At 41.6% G+C, this 21,357-nt stretch overlaps 1 protein-coding gene across 6 annotated transcripts in view; it reads right to left on the bottom strand.

Moving 5' to 3' along the window:
• Positions 1-19,938, bottom strand: part of LOC122564437 (NFX1-type zinc finger-containing protein 1-like) — a 97,654-nt gene extending 77,716 nt beyond the window's left edge. For 3 of the 6 annotated variants that reach the window (XM_087978564.1, XM_043719293.2, XM_043719294.2), the window contains exons 1-2: positions 19,658-19,834; positions 1,101-1,198 (exon numbers count right to left, since the gene is read on the bottom strand). In XM_087978564.1, the coding sequence (XP_087834690.1) occupies positions 1,101-1,155 (55 nt within the window). In that variant the 5' untranslated portion in view covers positions 1,156-1,198; positions 19,658-19,834. The other 3 variants (XM_087978566.1, XM_043719291.2, XM_043719292.2) reach the window with 3 other exon arrangements.
• Positions 19,939-21,357: the final 1,419 nt, after the last annotated feature.

Genomic DNA, 21,357 nt, shown 5'->3' with positions numbered 1-21,357 from the left:
CTGCATTCAACAGTCTGACCAGGGGCCAATTCAGATGGCTGAGGAGTGTATGGTGTTCAAATATGGAGCTGAACATAATACCAAGTGAAGAATTTAAATGTAACTGATCAACGCAGCTAATACTGTAAAGTCACGTTGTTTGCTGGTTACACAAAAACAGTCTTTTGTCACATCCTCATCTAATATTTACTCAATTGCAAATAAACTTTGCCCCTATGGAGCAGATCCAACACCCTCAATGTATTACAATGATACTTCAGCAATAGCCGTCCTGCCATGATGTCGAGCAGAGTTCAACTTATCAATGGCACAGGAGACCCATCATATGCATAAAGTTCTGATGGGATCAAACATTTTACTTCATGGTCTCAGAATTCAATAATTATCTTCAGCAAACTGGTGAATGGCCTCCTTGCAATGGTGAGTTCCAAGCAAACAGCGCCATGAGGGGTTTGCCAATTTACAGTTTCAAGATGAATACTAAATGTACTTGAAAAGTGCAAATGATGCCATTTAAGCTTTCCCAAAAAATGTTTTTAGTCTGAATTCACACTCGACACCAAGGATCTAGCGTATTCCAATATATTCTCAATTTAACATTGTTTTAAAAAATTCTCAAGGTCAGGTTCGTAGGAGAGTAGTCTGACACAGAACAAACGACCAAGAGGCGAGTCTGCTAGAATATGAGCATTTTATTCCCCGCAGCGTCGCCACAACCAGGTCTCATACTTACAACGGGTCTGGCTTATACTCACTCTACATGTTACCGGAACTGGGAGCCGTCAGTTCTCGTAGAGCGGTTGCCAACAACCCACGCTCGGCGGTTAAACGTAACCCCGGAGCAGACTCACCGAACTGGAGACTTTTCCAGCTGATATACTCTTTTCCAGATATAAACATTCATGTGAACAGCAGAGCAAGGCTAAAAAACACATTCCATTCTGGTTACATACAGATAAGAAGATTCACACGGGGAGGTGTGTAATAAGATTCACACGGGACTAAGCAACACCTCCATTCCGGTTAGATTCACACATGTATTGGGACATAATTTTTAACCGTTTCACCACAAACATGAATAAACTTTCAGATAATCATACCTGTTAGATTGACTTGTGTAGATAACTTCTGCCGGTCCTCGAACCGTTTGTACATCTTTAACTTCAGATGCTCTTTACACAGTTCAATCTGGCTGTGTCTGTTAAAATTAAAACAAAAATTCAAGAACAGCAATTTACATTTATCTAGACCCTTTAACACGGTCAAGCAATTCAATGCATTTCATATTGATGCTTTCACTTGTTTATAAACTGTTAAATTTCTATGTTTTTCCAAAGCTGATTAAACTAAAAGACACTACCGTTAAAACACTAACTTCTTCTCTTCAGATGCTACGTACGTGCCAAGCATTTGCAGCATTTTCTGATATTATTTCAGAATTCCAGCCTCTACTGTATTATGGCTGCTAATTGCTCAAAAGATACTGCACTTTGGTATAACTTCTCTTGGTACTCTTTGCAATTTCTGTCTGCCCATTAAATTGTGGCACTTGATCTGCATGGGACAGCACAAGGATAGGAAGTTGAGACATAGAAACAGGAATAGGTCATTTGACTCTTTGAGCCTGCTTTGCTACTCCATATGATCATGACTAATTCTCTTTCTCCCCATACCTCTTAAATATCTTTAAAGTCTGAAAAAAATCTCTTGAGTATGTTCAGTGACTTGGCCTCCACCTCTGTGGTAGAGGATTTCACAGATTCACTACCATTTTAGTGAAGAAACTTTCCCTCATCTCAATCCTAAATGGCCTATCACATATCCTGAGACTACACTCCACGGTTCTAGAGTCTCCAGGGAAAACATCTGCCCTGCATCTAGTCTGTCAATCAAATTAGAATGGTATACATTTCAATCAGACTCTCTCCCGTGAACACAACCCCAGTTGAACCAATAGTTCCTCATGGGAAAGTCCTGCCATTCCACAGCAGAGATGCTTATAAAACGTTGTTGCATGCCCTCCCCAGCAAGTATATCCAGTTTTAAGTAAGGTGACTACAATTGCAGCAATACTCCAAGTGTGGTCTCACTAAGCCCTTGAATAATTGCAGTAAAAAACATCCCGACTTCCGAATTGTATTTCACCAAGACATGAGTCTCATTCAGCAAAGTAGCAGCATATGCAGGGGAATCCATAATGGCAACATTTAAAGTTGTTCATTTTTACTCAAACCAAGTAATTAAAGAAAAAGGTTGAATTGCATTTTTGCCATACAAATAAGGAGCCAATTATTCCCAGTCCTGTGTCTGATGATTTGCTATTTGACTAAATCATGGCTGATCCATATCCTAACTTAATCTATTCACCTTATGATGTATGTCACATTGGTTGAAAAGGGTATCAATCAATTGGAGGTTAAAATTTTCAGTGCCACGCAGTCACAATAGCATTTCAGGAAATTATCATTTCAAATATCTAATATCCTTTGCATGAAAAGTGCTTTCTGACAGGATCAATAAGCAAAATCATTCCAATTTTGGCGCTCCACCACCTTGTTCTACATTTGCCACCAGATGTAAATATTTCTCTCCATCTACACTCTCAATAGTCAGTTAGATAACCTCTTAATTTTAAGAACTCTCAGGATGCAGGCTTAGGAAATGAAACAAGGCCTCATATGTAACAATTTTAGGTTAGCTAAAATAGCCTCAGTACTTTACTACATGTTAGAGATTTATTTGTCTGTACCAAATGTATAACATTTCCTAATTAATGTTAACAATGGAACAGCTTAACATAAAAGAAATCCGTAATGCAGAGGAAATACTTTCAATATTGATTTATATCTTATCTTTATCACTATTTTAAGATTTTCTTGCCTTGAAGGAACCTTAGTTCTTTAAAGTTCTTGAGATTCAGTGTTCAAGCGTAGATTCAATAGGTTTAGTATTGTTTAGCATTTCCCCAGTTCTGGATAACACAGTCTGTAAGTCAGTGCCCCAGATTAGAGCACTAATCGTCTACACAATAGGAAGGGTATTTGGAAGGATATGTTATAGGAAAGATATACAAGGTGAGGAGGGTTCAGAAGAGATTTAGCGGATGTCGCCGGGAGTGAAGGGTTTGAGATATAAGGAGATGCTGGATCGACTGGACTTTTTTCACTGGAGTGTAAGACATTGAGGAGTGACCTTACAGAGCTTTATAAAGCATGAGGGGTATAGAAAGGCAGGTGTCTTTTCCCTAGGGTGGAGATTTCAAGACTAGGGGGCATATTCTGAGGTGAGAGGAGAAAGATTTAAAAGAGACTTGAGGGGCATTTCTTTTAAACACAGCGAGTGATTTGTGTGTGGAATGTATTTCCAAAGGAAGTGGTAAATGTGCCTACAGTTAGTGTTTAAAAGACATTTAGGCAAGTATATGAATAAGTGTTTGAAGGGATATGGGCCAAGTGCAGGCAGGTGTGACTTGTTCAAAGTTTGTGAGAAGATTTGTAGCTCGGGTGCTCGTTGCTGTGGTTCTGTTCGCCGAGCTGGAAATTTTTGTTGCAAACGTTTTGTCCCCTGTCTAGGTGACATCCTCAGTGCTTGGGAGCCTCCTGTGAAGCGCTTCTGTGGTGTTTCCTCCGGCATTTATAGTGGCCTGTCCCTGCCGCTTCCGGTTGTCAGTTTCAGCTCGGCGAACAGAAATTTCCAGCTCGGCGAACAGAACCACAGCAGGTGTGACTTGGTTTAGTTTGGGAGTATGGTTAGCATAGCTGGACAGAAGGGTCTGTTTCCATGCTTATGATTCTATGACTCTATAACTCTATGACTCAATTATAGTACTCAGTCAATATTGAATTATCCAAACTTAAGATCCATTAACTGGACTCTTGTCAACTTAAGTTCCTTCTTGATGATGGGTTTTACCCGAAATGTCGATTTTCCTGCTCCTCAGATGCTGCCTGACCTGCTGTGCTTTTCCAGCACCACTCTAAGCTTGACTTTTATCAACTTAAGCTGAACCATTCAAAGTTCTTGCACCTACAGTTGTTCTACAGCAATAATTTTAAAATATACCTCAATTAGCTTTTAAATAGAAATGATTCTGATGATAAATTTTAAATGCTCTTTAGAAATCCAAATTATTTTGGGAGACTGAAAACAGGCCACACAACACTCCTATTCAAGAAAGAAGTGGTTAAACTAGAAATAATACTGATTTGTAGTTGACCCATACTTTACATTTGCAATGACCAGCAGTGTTCACCATCATTACTCTATGGAATTGTCAGCATCTCCAATATTCACATGATTGCAGTTTAAAATAGAAATTCAAAGTTGTTGTCAGTGACGCCCTGTTCCTCCAAAGGGTGCACTATTCAAGCCCTCACACAATTGTTAGATCATTAACAATGCAAATAACATTTTTGATTGCAATAATAAACATTGGTTATTTGAGACAATCATACAGATTTGGAAAAATATCCGACTGGATTAGGAAAAATTATTTATATTCACTGTAAGACTGGAAAAGTTACAAAGCAGCAACCAGAAGACATCAAGTAGCCAAACACCTGAAAATTTCCCCAGGTATTATGACAGATAGTTTTAGGTGTCATTACTCCTCTGAATATTTGGAGTTAAAGACTCAAGTTGCTGTCAGTACTATTCCAGAAATGTGTTGTTGAGGTTTCCCAAAGTGTGAGCAATTAGAAATCAATGAAATAGAATGATTTTAGCTTTTAGTCTTTAAGATTAGTCTTCCTATAAAACCCTTAAAGTTTTACCCAGTTGATTTTTTTTACTGCACTATTTAAAGTTCATAACTACTTCTAAATAGACTCACTGACCCAGAAAAAGTAATATCAAAGGTCTCCATTATGACAAATTCTTAAGTTCTGTCAGCATTAACTAATATTCATATTCCTTCAACAATTATTCATGCAGCTCTCGCTAATCTAGATGTAGACTGGTGAAATGGTAGTCTTAATAATAAAAACTTAAAAGTTGCCCAATTTTCACCGCACAGATGGGATATCTTCTTCACGGAAGAGATAAGAAGTAGAGGTGGAAAGGAATCTAGATATCCAAGTACACTAATCCCTAAATGTTATTAAGCAGGTATACAAAGTAATCTAAAAAGGAAAATGAAGCACTGGCCTTTAATTTAAGGAAGTTGAAATACAAGTTAAGCTTTAGTTGTACAAAACATTGACTAAACCCCATTCTGTGTTCAGTTTTAGGCAATGAAAGTCAGGAAAGATACATTGGCTTTAGTAGGGATGCCAGCACATGTTCAACAAGACAACAGGCTTAAAGGGTTGGCTTCCAAGGTAGCATAAAGCTAGCTTGTAATTCTTTATTTATAAAAGCTTGAAGGTTGATCCAACTGAGGTGCTTAAAAATTAATGAGAGATTTGATAGGGTGGACAGAGAGAAACAATAGCATTGAAAAGATGGAAATTAAAATAAGGAAGCACAACCTTACAACTGAAGCTAAGCCATTTAGGAATTGAACCAGGAAGCACAGATGGCAAAGTAACTTGTACATCTGAATCCAATCACAAATCATTTACCAGCACTTTACATTAATAAAGTTTTATTTTGAGACTTGTAATAAATAGACCATGAGACTTCAGTGGTAATATTAGCTAGGTTAAGTAAGTGAGCAAAAAAAATGGCTGAGTAAAATGTGAACTTGCCCACTTTGGCAGGCAGAAAAACAGCAAAATATTTAAATGGAGAAACATGACAAAACTCTGCAAAACAAAGGGATCTGGCAGTGCTGGCACATGAATCACAATAAATTAATGTGCAGTTACAGCCAATTATTAGGAAAGCAAATGGAATGTTATTATTCATTGCAAAAGAAATGGAATATAAAGAATGTTGCAACAGTGGTATAGTGTTTGTGAGACCAGATCTGGAGTAGTGTACAGTTTTGGTCTTATGTCAGAAACATTATAATAACCTAGAAGTAGTTCAGAGGTTAATTCCCATGCGTAGACTTTAGTCTTCTTGCATTGTTGCAGAAAAACAACAACATCAGATGTCACATCGCTAAGGCATGTCACATTACACAAATGCGTTTCTCCCAAGATACCACTTTTCTGAAAAAAATCACATGCAGCCATTCACAGCTACAAGATACCCACTAGATATTTTCTATTAAGAAAAACTTCACTCATGAACAGAACATGTTTTGTGCATTCAAGTTTGTTACTGCATACATAATCCTTAAACATTCAGGTCTTCCAATAGCACATTGATGCATTGATGGCAGTTTGCCTGGTGTTTGTTTGTTGCTGGAATGAGGTTTCTTCTCTGGGCGTTGTCATTCTACTCGCATTAACGCCCAGAATGCAAATGCAACTCATTTTCTTTGTTGCTTGAGGATACCTCCAAGCCATATCCCACAGGCATGACACAGTAGCATGACTTCATCATTGTCTGTTGGAGTTGTCACTTGATTAATCCCTTCTTTTCCAGCTCCTCTCTCTTGGCTTTCAGTCTTGACTGAAGGGTAACTGAAACCTTCCTCAGAAGACATGGAAGCAGTTTCACATTCTCATCCACTTTAAGACGGTATTCAGCAGGAAGACACCCAAGCTCTGTGAAAAGATCTTGGTAAAAGTTTGGGATTCATTCAGCAGTAGTGACTGCAGCCCGGCAAAAGACTGCCAAACTCATCTGAAACATGTTACCAGTCCAGGCTTTAAACTTATTTCAATTATGAATAATAGACTTTGCTAACATTTACTATTTGAACTGTACATTTCCTCTCATCCTATTGCTTTGGGTTTTCTGGTTAGATTGCCTCCTTGAGATAACATCACATAGTCTGGACTTGATCTTTGATGTCTTGATTTTTTGGCTCTTCCGTGAGCACTTTATACAGGTGGATGATGATCCATGTAACACTAGTGTCTATTTAACACTTCACATTTACTTGAAGCTCTTCTGCTGTCAAAATTTTAACAATCATAAACTATTCATTACTGCAGTGTTGGAGTTAAATGCTACAGCATTCCAGTACTTTTGCTATTATGATAGATTGCAGAGTTATGGGCAAACCAGACATGTTGTGTCATCTGCTTTTAACTGTTTAAAAGATAAATCCCATTTTTCAGTGAATCAGGAATGGGATCACACCGTGGGAGAGCTTCAGTATGTCTGGGACAAGCGGCAATCTTTTTAAAACTCAGTCCCATTCCTGAGCTGCCCTGACTGGGATGTACATTTTCATTTTACTCAGGAGCTTTGTTGCAGTTGATCCACCTTGTTTATAGTACCTCCAGACAAAACATCCAAGACAAGTTGGAAAGTCTTTGCCTTAAAATGATTTTATCTGTTCCAGTCACCACCACCCCCCCCCCACCCCTTCATTTCCATGACTGCCCAATAATACGCTAGCTGCTTCTCAAACTGAATATAGTATTTTGGCAAAATCCTAGGGGAGACTGCTGCCCCAGCTGATTTTGCCACAGACTCCAAGTAGCTATATTGTCAGTCACGGATACTTGTAATTCTAGGGGTATTTCTGACACACAAGCAGCCAAAGGAACTGTTTGCACAACCACTTCTTTAGCAGCTTCAAAAGCCTTCTATTGTAAGGGAAAATATGGCAGTGTAAATGTGTTGCAACAGGATGGTCAAAATGAGGGACGTGCCTACTACAGTAACGCAACAGCCCCACAAAACTCAAGACCACTTCGTTAGCCGTCGGGGCTTGCATCGCATTGATTTTATTTTTTAGGGATTACACATTCTCCCCGACCCACTAGATTCCCAGGAAAAGAACACTCTGGCTCAACCCCTGGATTTTCTTGGGATTAATTTCCAGTGCCAGATGTTGAGTCAAGATGGCTAACACTTCAGCTACTGTGTCTTCTGAAGGACCACGTAACAGTTTGTCATCGATGCAGTGGGTGGTCTGTATTGCTCGGGGTGGGGGAAGAGAGAGAGCGAGAGAGAGAGTGAGAGTGAGAGAGAGAGCAAGAGAGGCAATATCTCCACATCCTGGGTTATTAAACCACGGCAGAGAGTTGGGCTGTGTAGGTTGCCCTGTGGCAATCTACTCTCCTATGTGAAAGCAGACTGACCCTTCGAGTTTTCATCCAGGGTAATGGAGCATTAATCTGGCATTAGCCAGATTGATGGTGACATACCATTCATCAATTCCTAATGACTGCTACTCCAGTATGAATAGAATTCCTGCAGTGTGGAAACAGGCCCTTCAGCCCAACAAGTCCACACCAACCCTCTGGAGAGTATTCCACCCATTCCCCATTACTCTACATTTACCCCTGACTAATGCACCTAACCTATACATCCCTGAACTCTACGGGCAATTTAGAATGGCCAATTCAACTAACTTGCACATCTTTGGGAAGAAACCGGAGCACCCAAAGGAAACCCATGCAGACATGGGGAGAATGTGCAAACTCCACACAGACACAGTCGCCCAAGGCTGGAATCGAACCTGGGTCCCTTGCACTGTGAGGCAGCAGTGCTAATCACTGACCCACTGTGCTATGAGACAGCAGATAACAATGGTCGCATATATTTGTCTAACTGCCGATAATGGACTGTCATTGTTCAGCTATCATCTGATTTCCTTCCTGCCCATACAATGCTATTAAACAGGGAGACAGGTCATACAAGCCCTGAAGTCACTAACTCTTCAGTAGTCGATGAGATTTCGTTATGCCTTCCAGGCATCCAATACTGTTTAATGTTGATGATTGGTGGGGAGGGAATATGTATAGTTCCCACTTAGCTTTCCCAACCACCATAATCATCCTTCATATACTGAAACATAACTTCCCCATTAGGGTTAGCATTTCCATTCCCCTTTGGGATATCCATTCCCACAATATTTTCATTTACACTAGATATTAACACAGAGACAATCCATGGTGGTCTATTCCCAATTGCTAACCGTATCACACTGCTAGTATTTCTGTTCCCCCAAATCCATCATTCTAATTCCTGTATTTCTGGATGGGTTTCCTTGAAGTATAGTAACCTAAGCCCCCATATCAAGCAGTATCAAATATAGAGGGAGTGAGCAATACACAGGAGTAAAGGAAACATTTCCAAGATAGGGAGGACAGTGCTTTAAATACAACAGGCTGGATTATTTCACACACAAGTGTTTTCTGGAGAGAAGCAAAGCAGGTCGATGAGGATTGGTGCAGGAGAGATGTTGGATGTTGAATCTCATGAGCCACTTTACACCATTAAACAGGTTGACATTGTCAGATGTAAAATGTGATTATAGTGTTGGCCTTAAAATGCTATATCAAAACTTAACTGCACATGATTGAATAAAGTGGAAAAATACATGAAATAGCAGGCCTCATGCAAAAACAGCCTGTTTGGGCTGGAGAGCTAACTGCACAATGGGCCAGGTAGGAAACAGGTTACTGTGCAGTTAGTAGGAGGCTACCTGGAATTGGTCGTTAACTTGTTTTCTGCACAATAGAATGCCTGGAAGAGGACTGAAAGTACGAGAAACTTTGACGCAGCATGCAACATTAGATTCAGAAACCTTAATATCGAGGACTTTGCTTCCTCAATGAAGTTGCTCCATATGGCAGGTATTTGCAAGACAGGTGCCATAGAATCGGAGATAGAGTTGCTTCGTCAAAGTTCCTGATGTGCCGAAAGGCAGTGTAAGACTCACATGTATCTCAGTAGTTTAATCTAATCATTTAGCTTAATATGTGTCAATAACTAATTCATAAGTATTAAGTATTTGAACTCAATAAATTTGCTATATATTGAGGCACATCAGTCTTCTTGTAATCATTTTGATCAGACCTTAAAAGAACCCATTAGATGCTTTCAGTCTCACACTACATTTGGCACTGCAATCAGTCGCTGAGCAAAATGTTCAAAAAGATTAAATGTCCCAGTGGAGGAAATGCGTTCTGTGTCCAGACATGGTCTTCCAGCAATGGGTTCGGTGTGCTAGCAGACTGGTTGGCTGAGTTAAGACCCCACAATTTTGGGAGAAACATTTGGCACAACGTCCCAAGGGACAACTCCCAGCATAAAAGACTGTTTGGAGGAAGTGGGTTTCCCCAAACAAACCAAGGTTCCGCTGATTGGGCTCCATATGCTACGAGATTGAAAGGAAGTGGATGGGACATTGACTGGGCCACTGGCCACAGCAGAAGTTACACTGGTGGAGATGGCTCAGACTCTTCAGGAAAGAGCGGATAAAGCAGAGGAGGAGCAGATCAGTATAGGCTGTATATTGGTCTCAATTGAGCACACGAAACAGACAAGCCAAGAAACTGGAAAGTGAACCTAGCTACATTTTTAATAAACCCATTTTTCTAAATCAACCTGTTCACAGATGTCACCTCTGGAGCAAGTGGGACTGGAACTCAGGTCTCCTGGTCTAGATAGGGTCACTACCTCTGTGCCACAAGAGGGCCCAAGTGAATCCAACTAAAGTGTCCTCTTTATTAACTTCAGCTGATTGGGACTCAATCAATGGGACAATGATATTTGGTATTCGTCCAATTCAGAATATAAGTGGACAGATGGGGAAGAACCCAGTAGTGTTAATGTATCCCTAGCATGCCCATTAATAAACAATAAGGCATGGCCATCAGGTTCTGCAGTTTACTCGAATGACACACTGACAGAATTGCAGGATTTTGGAAAAATATTCTGCCAGAAAGCAGGGGAGTCACCGGGACTTTGGATAGACTGGCTATGGGACTTGGAATGTCTATTGAGTCTCTCTGTCGTGAGCAGCTCTGGAGTATGGGAGTCTTGTCTCCATGACCAACCACCAATCATGCTATACATGGGGCCCAGGGGACAGGAATACTGACTGCATCGATACGTGCAGCAGTGAGAACTCCATGGACTGGGAGCAGGAAACTGCCCCATGGTGTACCATTCCAGAGGGAACTGCCCTATTGTATGAGTTATGCTACGTAAACAAGATTGTAAATTAATGACTTCCAGAGATCGGACCATTGTTGGGGGCAGCTCCAGGCAGAGCAGTAGTTGTATTGTAATGTTGTCAGGACAGAAAGCTGAGCTAAAACTTAGGCGATGCGGAAGAGCAGAGTAAAGGAAACCCTGGGAAAAGGCAGAAAGTGAAAGATAAAAATCAGCTGAAATGAGACATTCGCTGCTTTATTGAACAGATATAGATAGGTCTGAAATAGATGCTATAACCACCAGTTTTATGTATTATGTATTATGGGGGATTTCAACTTCCCAAATATTCACTGGAAGCGCTATAGTTCGAGCACATTAGATGGGTCAGTTTTTGTCCAATGTGTGCAGAAGGGTTTGCTGACATAGTATGTAGTTAGGCCAACAAGAGGCAAGGCCACATTAGATTTGGTACTGGGTAATGAACCCAGCCAGGTGTTAGACTTGGAGGTAGATGAGCACTTTGGTGATAGTGACCACAATTCAGTTAAGTTTACTTTAGCGATGGAAAGGGACAGGCATATACCGCAGGGCAATAGTTATAACTGGGGAAAAGGCAATTATGATGTGATTAGACAAGGTTAGGATGCATGGGGAAGGGAACTGCAAGGGATGGGCACAATTGAAAAATGCAGCTTTTTCAAAGAACTGCTACTGCATGTCCTTGATAAGTATGTACCTGTTAGGCAGGAAGGGAGTGAGGAAACCATGGTTTACTAAAGATGTTGAATCTCTTGCCAAGAGGAAGTCGTAGGCTTATGTAAAGGTGAGACATGAAGGCTCAGTTAGGGCACTTGAGAGTCACAAGTTAGACAGGAAAGACCTAAAGAGAGAGCTAAGAATGTCAGGAGGGGACATGAGAAGTCTTTAGCAGGTAGGTTCAAGGAAAACCCTAAAGCTTTCTATAGATATATCAGGAATAAAAGAATGACCAGAGTAAGATTAGGGACAAATCAAGGATGGTAGTGGGAACTTATGCATGGAGTCCGAGGAGATAGGAGAGATATTAAATAGATATTTTTCATCAGTATTAATACAGGAAAAAGACAATATTGCCAAGGGAAATAGTGAGATATAGGTTATTGGACTAGACGGGATTGAGGTTCATATGGAGGAGGTGTTAGCAATTCTGCAAAGTGGGAAAATAGGTAAGTCCCCTGAACTGGATGGGATTTATCCTAGGATTCTCTGGGAAGCCAGGGAAGAGATTGCAGAGTCTTTGGCTTTGATCTTTATGTTGTCATTGTCTCCAGGAATAGCAACAGAAGACTGCAAATGTTGTCCCCTTGTTCAAGAAGAGGGGTAGAGACAACCTTGGTAATTATAGACCAGTGAGCCTTACTTTGGTTGTGGGTAAAGTGTTGGAAAGCATTATAAATCCTATCTCTTATAATCATCTAGAAAGCAATAATTTAATTAGGGATAGTCACAGTTTTGTGAAGGGTAGGTCATGCTTCACAAACCTTATTGAGTTCTTTGAGAAGGTGACCAAACAGGTGAATGAGGGTAAAGTGGTTGATGTGGTGTATATGGATTTCAGTAAAGTTTTTGATAAGGTTCCCCATGATAGTCTACTTCAGAAAGTACAGAGGCATGGGACTGAGGGGGTTTTAGCAGTTTGGATCAGAAATTGGCTAGCTGTAACATGACAGAGGGTGGTCGTTGATGGGAAATGTTCATCCTGGAGTTCAGTTACTAGTGGTATACTGCAAGGATCTGTTTTAGGGCTACTGCTAATTTTTATAAATGACCTGGATGAGGGTGTAGAAGGATGGATTAGTAAATTTGCGGACGACACAAAAGTCGGTCGAGTTGTGGACAGTGCAGAAGGATGTTGCAAGTTACAGAGGGACATAGATAAGCTGCAGAACTGGGTTGAGAGGTGGCAAATGGAGTTTAATATGAAAAAGTGTGAGCTGATTCACTTTGGAAGGAGCAACAGGAATAAAGGGTACTGGGTTAATAGTAAGATTCTTGGCAGTGTGGATGATCAGAGAGATCTCGATGTTCATGTGCATAGATACTTGAAAGTTGCCACCTAGGTTGATAGGGTTTTTAAGAAGGTGTACGGTGTGTTAGCTTTTATTGGTAGAGGAATGGAGTTTCAGTGCCATGAGGTCATGCTGCAGCTGTACAAAACTCTGGTGCGGCCACTCTGGAGTAATGTGTACCGTTCTGGTCATCGCATTATAGGGAGGATGTGGAAGCATTGGAAAGGGTGCAGAGGAGATTTACCAGGATGTTGCCTGGTTTGGAGGGAAGGTCTTACGAGGAAAGGCTGAGGGACTTGAAGCTGTTTTCATAACCTTCTCTGTAAAGAGGTGACTTAAGAGGAGACATAAAAGACAAGAGGATTAGGTAGGGTGGAGAGTGAGAGCCTTTTTTCTCGGATGGTGATGGCTAGCACAAGGGGATGTAGCTTTAAATTGAGGGGTAATAGATATAGGACAACGTCAGAGGTAGTTTCTTTACTCAGAAAGTAGTAAGGGCATGGAACACACTGCCTGTAACAGTAATAGATTCGCCAACTTTAAGGGCATTTAACTGGCCATTGGATAAAGATATGCATGATAATAGAACAATGTAGGTTAGATGGGCTTCAGATTAGTTTCACAGGTCGGTACAATAGAGGGCAAAAGGGCCTGTACAGCACTGTAATATTCTATGCTCTATGAAGAAGTATTGAAACCCTGGTATGGGATCAGCTCCTCCCAGGATACATCAGAGTTCCCTCTGTACCTTATGTTGGGGGATCTGGAGAAAATGTGGTGAGTGAGTAATTCCCTAGACTAGGATAGTTGGTAGGGGCCCTAAGATGGGACTAATAAAGGGAATTGAATCTGGCAACCTGAGGCTACACATACATAGTACAATTTAGTGGACAAATAGGAATAAACAGTAAATAAGTATGTAATTTAGTCGCTAAGCTGGAAGATTTGTTTTCAGACATTTTGTCACCATACTAGGTAACATCATCAGTGAGTCTCTGGTGATATGTCCCGCCTCTCTATTTATAGGTCTTGGTTTCTTAAGGTGGGTGATGTCCATCTTCCCTTGAAAAAAAGAACCAGAAATGATATCAGCCACCTTACGGAACCAAGACCTATAAATTAATTAATTAATTAGAATGGACGGCTTTGAGGTATGTAGGGAAGAGGTGTTGGAAATTCTGGAAAGGGTGAAAATAGATAAGTCCCCTGGGCCTGATGGCATTTATCCTAGGATTCTCTGGGAAGCAATGGAGGAGATTGCAGAGCCATTGGCCTTGATTTTTATGTCCTCGTTGTCTACAGGAATAGTGCCAGAAGACTAGAGGATAGCAAATGTGGTTCCCTTGTTCAAGAAGGGGAGTAGGGATAATCCTAGTAAATATAGGCCGGTGAGTCTCACTTCTGTTGTAAGCAAAGTCTTAGAGAGAATTGTAAGGGATAGGATTTATGAACATCTGGATAGGAATAATGTGATCAAGGATAGTCAGCGTGGTTTTGTGAAGGGCAGATCGTGCCACACGAACCTTATTGAATTCTTTGAGAAGGTAACTAAGGAGGTGGACAAGGGTAAAGCGGTAGATGTGGTGTATATGGATTTTAGTAAGGCGTTTGATAAGGTTCCCCATGGTAGGCTACTGCAAAAAATACGGAGGTATGGCATTGAGGGCAAGTTGGAGGTTTGGATTAGGAATTGGCTGGCTGGAAGAAGACAGAGGGTAGTAGTTGATGGTAAAGGTTCATCTTGGAGTGCAGTTACTAGCAGTGTTCCGCAAGGATCTGTTTTGGGACCATTGCTGTTTGTCATTTTTATAAATGACCTGGAGGAGGGGCTAGAAGGTTGGGTGAGCAAGTTTGCGGATGAGACGAACGTCGGTGGAGTTGTTGACAGTGAGGAAGGATGTGTGAGGTTACAGCGAATTATAGATAAGCTGCAGAGCTGGGCAGAAAGGTGGCAAATGGAGTTCAATGTAGGTAAGTGTGAGGTGATTCACTTTGGTATGAGTAACAAAAAGATGGGGTACTGGTCTAATGGTCGGATACTTGGTAGTGTGGATGAGCAGAGGGATCTTGGTGTCCATGTACACAGATCTCTGAAAGTTGCCACCCAGGTAAATAGTGCGGTGAAGGCGGCATATGGCGTACTGGCTTTTATTGGTAGAGGAATTGAGTTCCGGAGTCCTGAGGTCATGTTGCAGTTGTATAAGACTCTAGTGCAGCCGCATCTGGAGTATTGTGTGCAGTTTTGGTCGCCATACTATAGGAAGGATGTGGAGGCACTGGAACGGGTGCAGAGGAGGTTTACCAGGATGTTGCCTGGTATGGTAGGAAGATCGTATGAGGAAAGGCTGAGGCACTCGGGGCTGTTTTCATTGGAGAAAAGAAGGTTTAGGGGTGACTTGATAGAGGTGTACAAGATGATTAGGGGTTTAGATAGGGTTGACCATGAGAACCTTTTTCCACGTATGGAGTCAGCTATTACAAGGGGGCATAGCTTTAAATTAAGGGGTGGTAGGTATAGGACAGATGTTAGGAGTAGATTCTTTACTCAGCGAGTTGTGAATTCATGGAATGCTCTGCCAGTAGCAGTGGTGGACTCTCCCTCTTTATGGGCATTTAAACGGGCATTGGATAGGCATGTGGAGGATAGTGGGCTACTGTAGATTAGGTGGGCTTGGATCGGCACAACATCAAGGGCCAAAGGGCCTGTACTGCGCTGTATTTTTCTATGTTCTAAATAGAGAGGTGGGACATACCACCAGAGCTTCACCGCAGACTCTCACTGATGATGTTACCTAGTATGGTGACGAAATGTCTGAAAACAAACCTTCCAGCTCAGCGAACTAACTTACATACTAACAATCGACCTGAGCTACAAATCTTCTCAAAACATGCTAAAACAGTAAATATTTACATCTTGCACCCTAGCCTTGATATTGGATTCAAAGAGAAAACTGTGTATAATCAATTTGTTGGAGTCTTTTGAAGAAGTAACATTGTGTGGATAATTTGGAAGCCTGAAAGATGCAATGTACTTGGATTTACTGATGGCAAGTTGGTAAGGTGGCACATCAAAGTTTGTTTAAGAAAATAAAAGTTTATGGTGTTGGGAGTAACAAATGGTGAAAGATCGGCTGGCCAACTAAAAACAGAGAATGCATAAATGATCCTTCATCTGTTTGGCAGGTTATGATCAACAGATTCCTGTGGGGTCTAGACAGGGAAATTATAAAAATTTGACGCCCATCAAGGAGAGTAAAGACATGGCAGCGAAGTTCATAGATGACACAAGGTAGGTAGGAAAGTATGTTGTGAATAAGACGTAACAGCATTACAGATGGAAACAAGTAGTTTGCGCGAGTGGGCAAAAGTGAGGCAGTTGGAGAATAATATGGAAAAATGTCAAGTTGTTCACTTTGGCAGGTAGAATAAAAAGGCCCAGTACTACTTAAACAGAAAATGACTGAAAAATTCTGAGGTGTAAATGGTTTAGGTGTTCTGGTGCATGAGTCACAGCACATAACAAGCAGGCTAAAGGGATGCTATCCTTCATTAGGAGAGGTATTGAATATAAAAATAAGGAGGTTATAATTCAGTTATACTGAGCATTGATGAGACCACATCTCAAATACTGTGGATATAGTTTTGGTGTCCTTATTAAGGAAGAATACAAAGAAAGGTGATTTAGAGGAGTTTACTAGATTGACACCTGGAATGAGTGGGTAGGACAGGTTGGGTTCATATAGGAGAAAGTAAGGACTGCAGATGCTGGAGATCAGAGTCGTGAGTGTGCTGCTGGAAAAGCACAGCAGGTCAGGCAGCATCCAAGGAGCAGAGAATCAACGTTTCGGAATCCTGATGAAGGGCTTATGCCCGAAACGTCGATTCTCCTGCTCCTCAGATGCTACCTGACCTGCTGTGCTTTTCCAGTGGCACACTCTTGACTCTGGGTTCACAAAGGGATGGGTTAGACAGGCTGGGTTCACATAGGGATGGGTTAGACAGGCTGGGTTCACATAGGGATGGGTTAGACAGGCTGGGTTCAGCCATTCTGGTAAAGATCTCCAGAATCAGTTCAGCAAGATCTCAGCCTTGTGCATTTCCAGTGACAAACTAGTCTGCTGTTGAATCCAACAGTCTGATCAGAAAAATTTGAGATTCAAATTATAACATCCTTCAGGTTCGACAACCCATTCCATTTATAATGGCAGGAAGAGGTTTCAGGAAGCTGGACAGACAGGGGTCTGAATGAAGTGGCACAAATAGGAAGAGTGGAGGAGGTTACAGAGAGAGCAGTGGTCTGATCTGGAGTAGTTGCGGAACTGGAGGTGATTTCATTCTGAGGGAGAGCTTGGAGCCACAGGAGGTTATAGAAGTAAACACCGAGAATGGACTTAAGGTAACCAGGGATGGTATCATATAATAGCCAATGGGAGTTAGAGTCATAGATGTACAGCATGGAAACAGACCCTTGGGTCCAACCCATCCATGCCGACCAGATATCCCAACCCAATCTAGTCCCACCTGCCAGCGCCTGGCCCATATCCGTCCAAACCCTTCCTATTCATATACCACATTGATGAAACATGTGTTATTGGAGAACGTGATTAGCCATGGGGTGAAAGGTTAAGAGGGTAAAGCAGTACAAACAGATCAACCATGAGTTTGTGGAATGGAAGAGCAGGCTCGAGGCGCTGAACTGACTCTTCCTTTTTTTTTTTGTTTATATACACAACATGAAAACAGCCCAAAATGGTCAAGGTAGACCAAAAATCTACCACCCAAGCTTACACAGACAGCCCCATCCAAAACACTATACATACCAGATCAGTAGAAATTTTCAAGACCGAGGAGTTTGCTGGGTCAACTCATCCATGCTGACCAGATATCCCAAATTAATCTAGTCCCATTTGCCATCCTCTGACCCATAAACCTCAAAGCCCTTCCTAATCATATATCCATCCTGATGTCTTTTAAATGTTGTAATTGTACCAGCCTCCACCACTTCCTCTGGCAGCTCATTCCATACATGCTCCACCCTCTGTGTAAAAGGTTGCCCCTTAGGTCCTTTTATATCTTTCCCCACTCATCTTAAATCTATGCGTTCTAGTTTTGAGCTCCCCTGTCCTGGGAAAAAGACCTTGACTATTCACCCTATCCATGCCCCCTCATTATTTTATAAACCTTTATAAAGTCACCCCACAGCCTCTGATGCTCCAGGAAAAATAGCCCCAGCCTTGCAGAGTCATAGAGATGTACAGCACAGAACGACTCTCCAGGCCAACTCATCCACGCTGATCACAGAACACTACAGCACAGTGCTGGCCCTTAATGTTGTGCTGACCTCTTATCCTGCTCTAAGATCAGACTAACCTATCTTCCATGTGCTTATCCAAAAGTTGCTAAAATGTCCCTAATATATCTGAGGAGAAAATGAAGACTGCAGATGCTGGAGATCAGAGTCGAGAGTGTGGTGCTGGAAAAGCACAGCAGGTCAGGCAGCATCCAAGGAACAGGATTCCCTTCATCAGGAATCCTCGATTCTCCTGCTCCTCGATGCTGCCTGAAAGGCTCAGGACCGAAACGTTGATTCGCCTGCTCCTCGGATGCTGCCTGACCTGCTGTGCTTTTCCAGCATCACACTCTCAATCCTAATGTATCTGACTCTACTACTACTGCAGGTGGTGCATTCCATGTACCCACCACTCTCTAAAAACATAATCTTGTCCCATTTGCCAGCATTTGGCCCAGATCCCTCTAAACCATTCCTGTTCACATACCCATGTTGTAATAGTACCAGCCTCAACTCCCTCCTCTGGCAGCTCATTCCATACACACACCACCTTCTGCAGGAAGGACAGGTAAACCATTAAGGTAAAGGTAAATCAAGATCCAACTGAATGTAGGTCCTGCAATTCCTACATCCTTGATTAGAAAAACAAATCTAAACGTTTTGCAGCTGCATTACGGCAATAACTCAGTGGAGTATTTGTATATTAATCACTTGAACCTTGTGAGTACTTATCAATCCTGTGACTATAATGACACGTTATTAGTCACACTTTCACCAAGCACTGCCGACTAAATATGTTTTACAGATTGCATCACACTTCTAATGTTGCAAATGTAAACCACTGGAGTGACCTATTATCCCAATATTCCAGCCTCTGGAGGATCCCTCGTTTTAACCCATCGATGGCCGTGCGTTCAGTTGGTTAAGCCCCAAGTTCAAGAATTCTCTCTGCCACATTTACCCTTCGAGGTGACACACCTTAAACCAATTTCCTAAAGGCCGCTTTTGGTCACCTGACCCAATATCTCCTTATGCACTCCGGTTTTTTATTGTATGTTTAAGGTATCTCTTCGAAATGCTTTGAGACTTTTCATTATTTCAACTACACGACTGACTCCAATTCTTGCTTTCCTACATAGGCAACCAACCCAAGACTTCAAAACCCCATTTGGTAAGAGGTCACACTTTTAAAAACAATATTTAATCTTATTGCATATATAAATTTTTGTCACAATATGTAGGCAATTCACGTTATTCACCATATACACAAATGGTGGCGTCAATCGCAAGGGCAAATTTGGGGCAAAAATAAAAACCGAAAGATATTTTATATTTTATTTCCGACCGCTCCCCTTAAACAGTGCTGTGAGGAAAATAAGAGCGTTAAGACAAGCAACCCTGTATTTTAAGCGAAAACAAAACCCACCTGTTTACACTTTAATCTGATGTTGCGTGATTTTTAACTTTGTACATCCCAGTCCAACACCGGCATCACCAAACCTATTTTAAGCAGTTGATTTAGGACTGTAAGTATCTCGTGTGATGAAGGAAAACAGATTTAAGTAGCGGAAAAGCAACGCGATCGGCTGACCCTTTACAAACAGCGTACCCTGATCACCGAAGCAACGCTCTCATCCCCTTCCACCGCGCTCTCTGCAAAGGGACTGAAGTCCTGCTAAGGCACTCACCGGGCTGCTGCTCAGTTTCGATTCCTCGATCTTTCCACCCAGGTTTTCACGCCTCTTTTACATCGAGAGGCCAATGATTGAGTTTCTGGATCTCATCACGTCAAGGAAATCGAAACTAAAAGAAGTTTGTTGAAATGCACGTCTTCTGTGTGTTGCACCAACTCAGGAGAACAGGGCTCGGTGAAAACTAACAAACTGACTCAACTTGGACACCTGTTGGAAGGGGGATTTGGTCCTCCACTGATAATTTAGCATCAGTACCAGACAGGTGCAAGTTGCATTTTAACAGAAGATGTTGGTATTAGCAGGTCTGGCAACATCTGCAGAAAGAGACAGAATTAATATTCCAGGAGAAGCATTTCATTGCACATTTGATTCAGCAGCATATTGGTTTTGTTGTGGAGGAAAAAAGAGTCAGGAATATATTTTTTACATCTTGAACTATTTGGGCGTTCTCTGAATTGATTGTTTAAAAAAATCTATGTGATATGTGTTGTGGGCACAAAAGAAATGACATCAGAAAAACAACGAAACAAGGGAGATAAAGAATGCAATACTGGGGAAATAGAAACTCCGCTTTAAAGGACTAGGAGACCCATATGCTAATGTTGGCTTTCAACCATCTGGCCTTTTTCACAGACGCAGGGGTCAAAGTAAGGACACCCCAGAAGTTGCGAGCCTTGCTCCTGAAATCCTGTTTCTCGGTAGATGTTCCTGGTAAACTAATAGGTGTTTCCAAAAGCCAATATTTCTGTGAACCTGCTAAAATCAATGGACTGTTTCCACAACACAAAAACCTTTACAAAATTATGAGGGGCATGGATAGGACAAATAGACAAAGTCTTTTCCCTGGGGTCGGGGAGTCCAGAACTAGAGGGCATAGGTTTAGAGTGAGAGGGGAAAGATATATAGAGACCTAAGGGGCAACTTTTTCACGCAGAGGATGGTACGTGTATGGAATGAGCTGCCAGAGGATGTGGTGGAGGCTGGTCCAATTGCAACATTTAAGAGGCATTTGGATGGGTATATGAATAGGAAGAGTTTGGAGGAATATGGGCCAGGCGCTGGCAGGTGGGACTAGATTGGGTTGGGATATCTGGTCGGCATGGACAGGTTGGACCAAAGGGTCTGTTTCCATGCTGTACATCTCTATGACTCTATAACTGCAGTCAGAACAGAGCATACCCCATCAATCTATGGCTGCTAGTAATTCATCAGCAGGCAATCCAGTGGACATGAAAAGTCATCACGTTTTATCCTTTGGTAGCAGAACCTTGGAACACAGGGTTTTTTCTCCTTTTTACCTTTTATTTTAAAACTGATCATCCCAGTAGAGAATGGAATTTTTCTTTTGTATGTGTATGAGTGAGGAAGACACAAGTGTCTATTATCACTGATTTTATAGCAGGATATTAAATAAACAGAAATAGAATAGTAA

The sequence above is a fragment of the Chiloscyllium plagiosum genome, unplaced genomic scaffold (assembly GCF_037043375.1).
Source record: "Chiloscyllium plagiosum isolate Xiang-an unplaced genomic scaffold, Cpla_swu_hap1 HiC_scaffold_34, whole genome shotgun sequence".
In the NCBI taxonomy this organism is placed as follows: domain Eukaryota; kingdom Metazoa; phylum Chordata; class Chondrichthyes; order Orectolobiformes; family Hemiscylliidae; genus Chiloscyllium; species Chiloscyllium plagiosum.
Note: the sequence above shows the minus strand (reverse complement) of the source record. Positions and strands in the feature narration are given on the sequence as shown.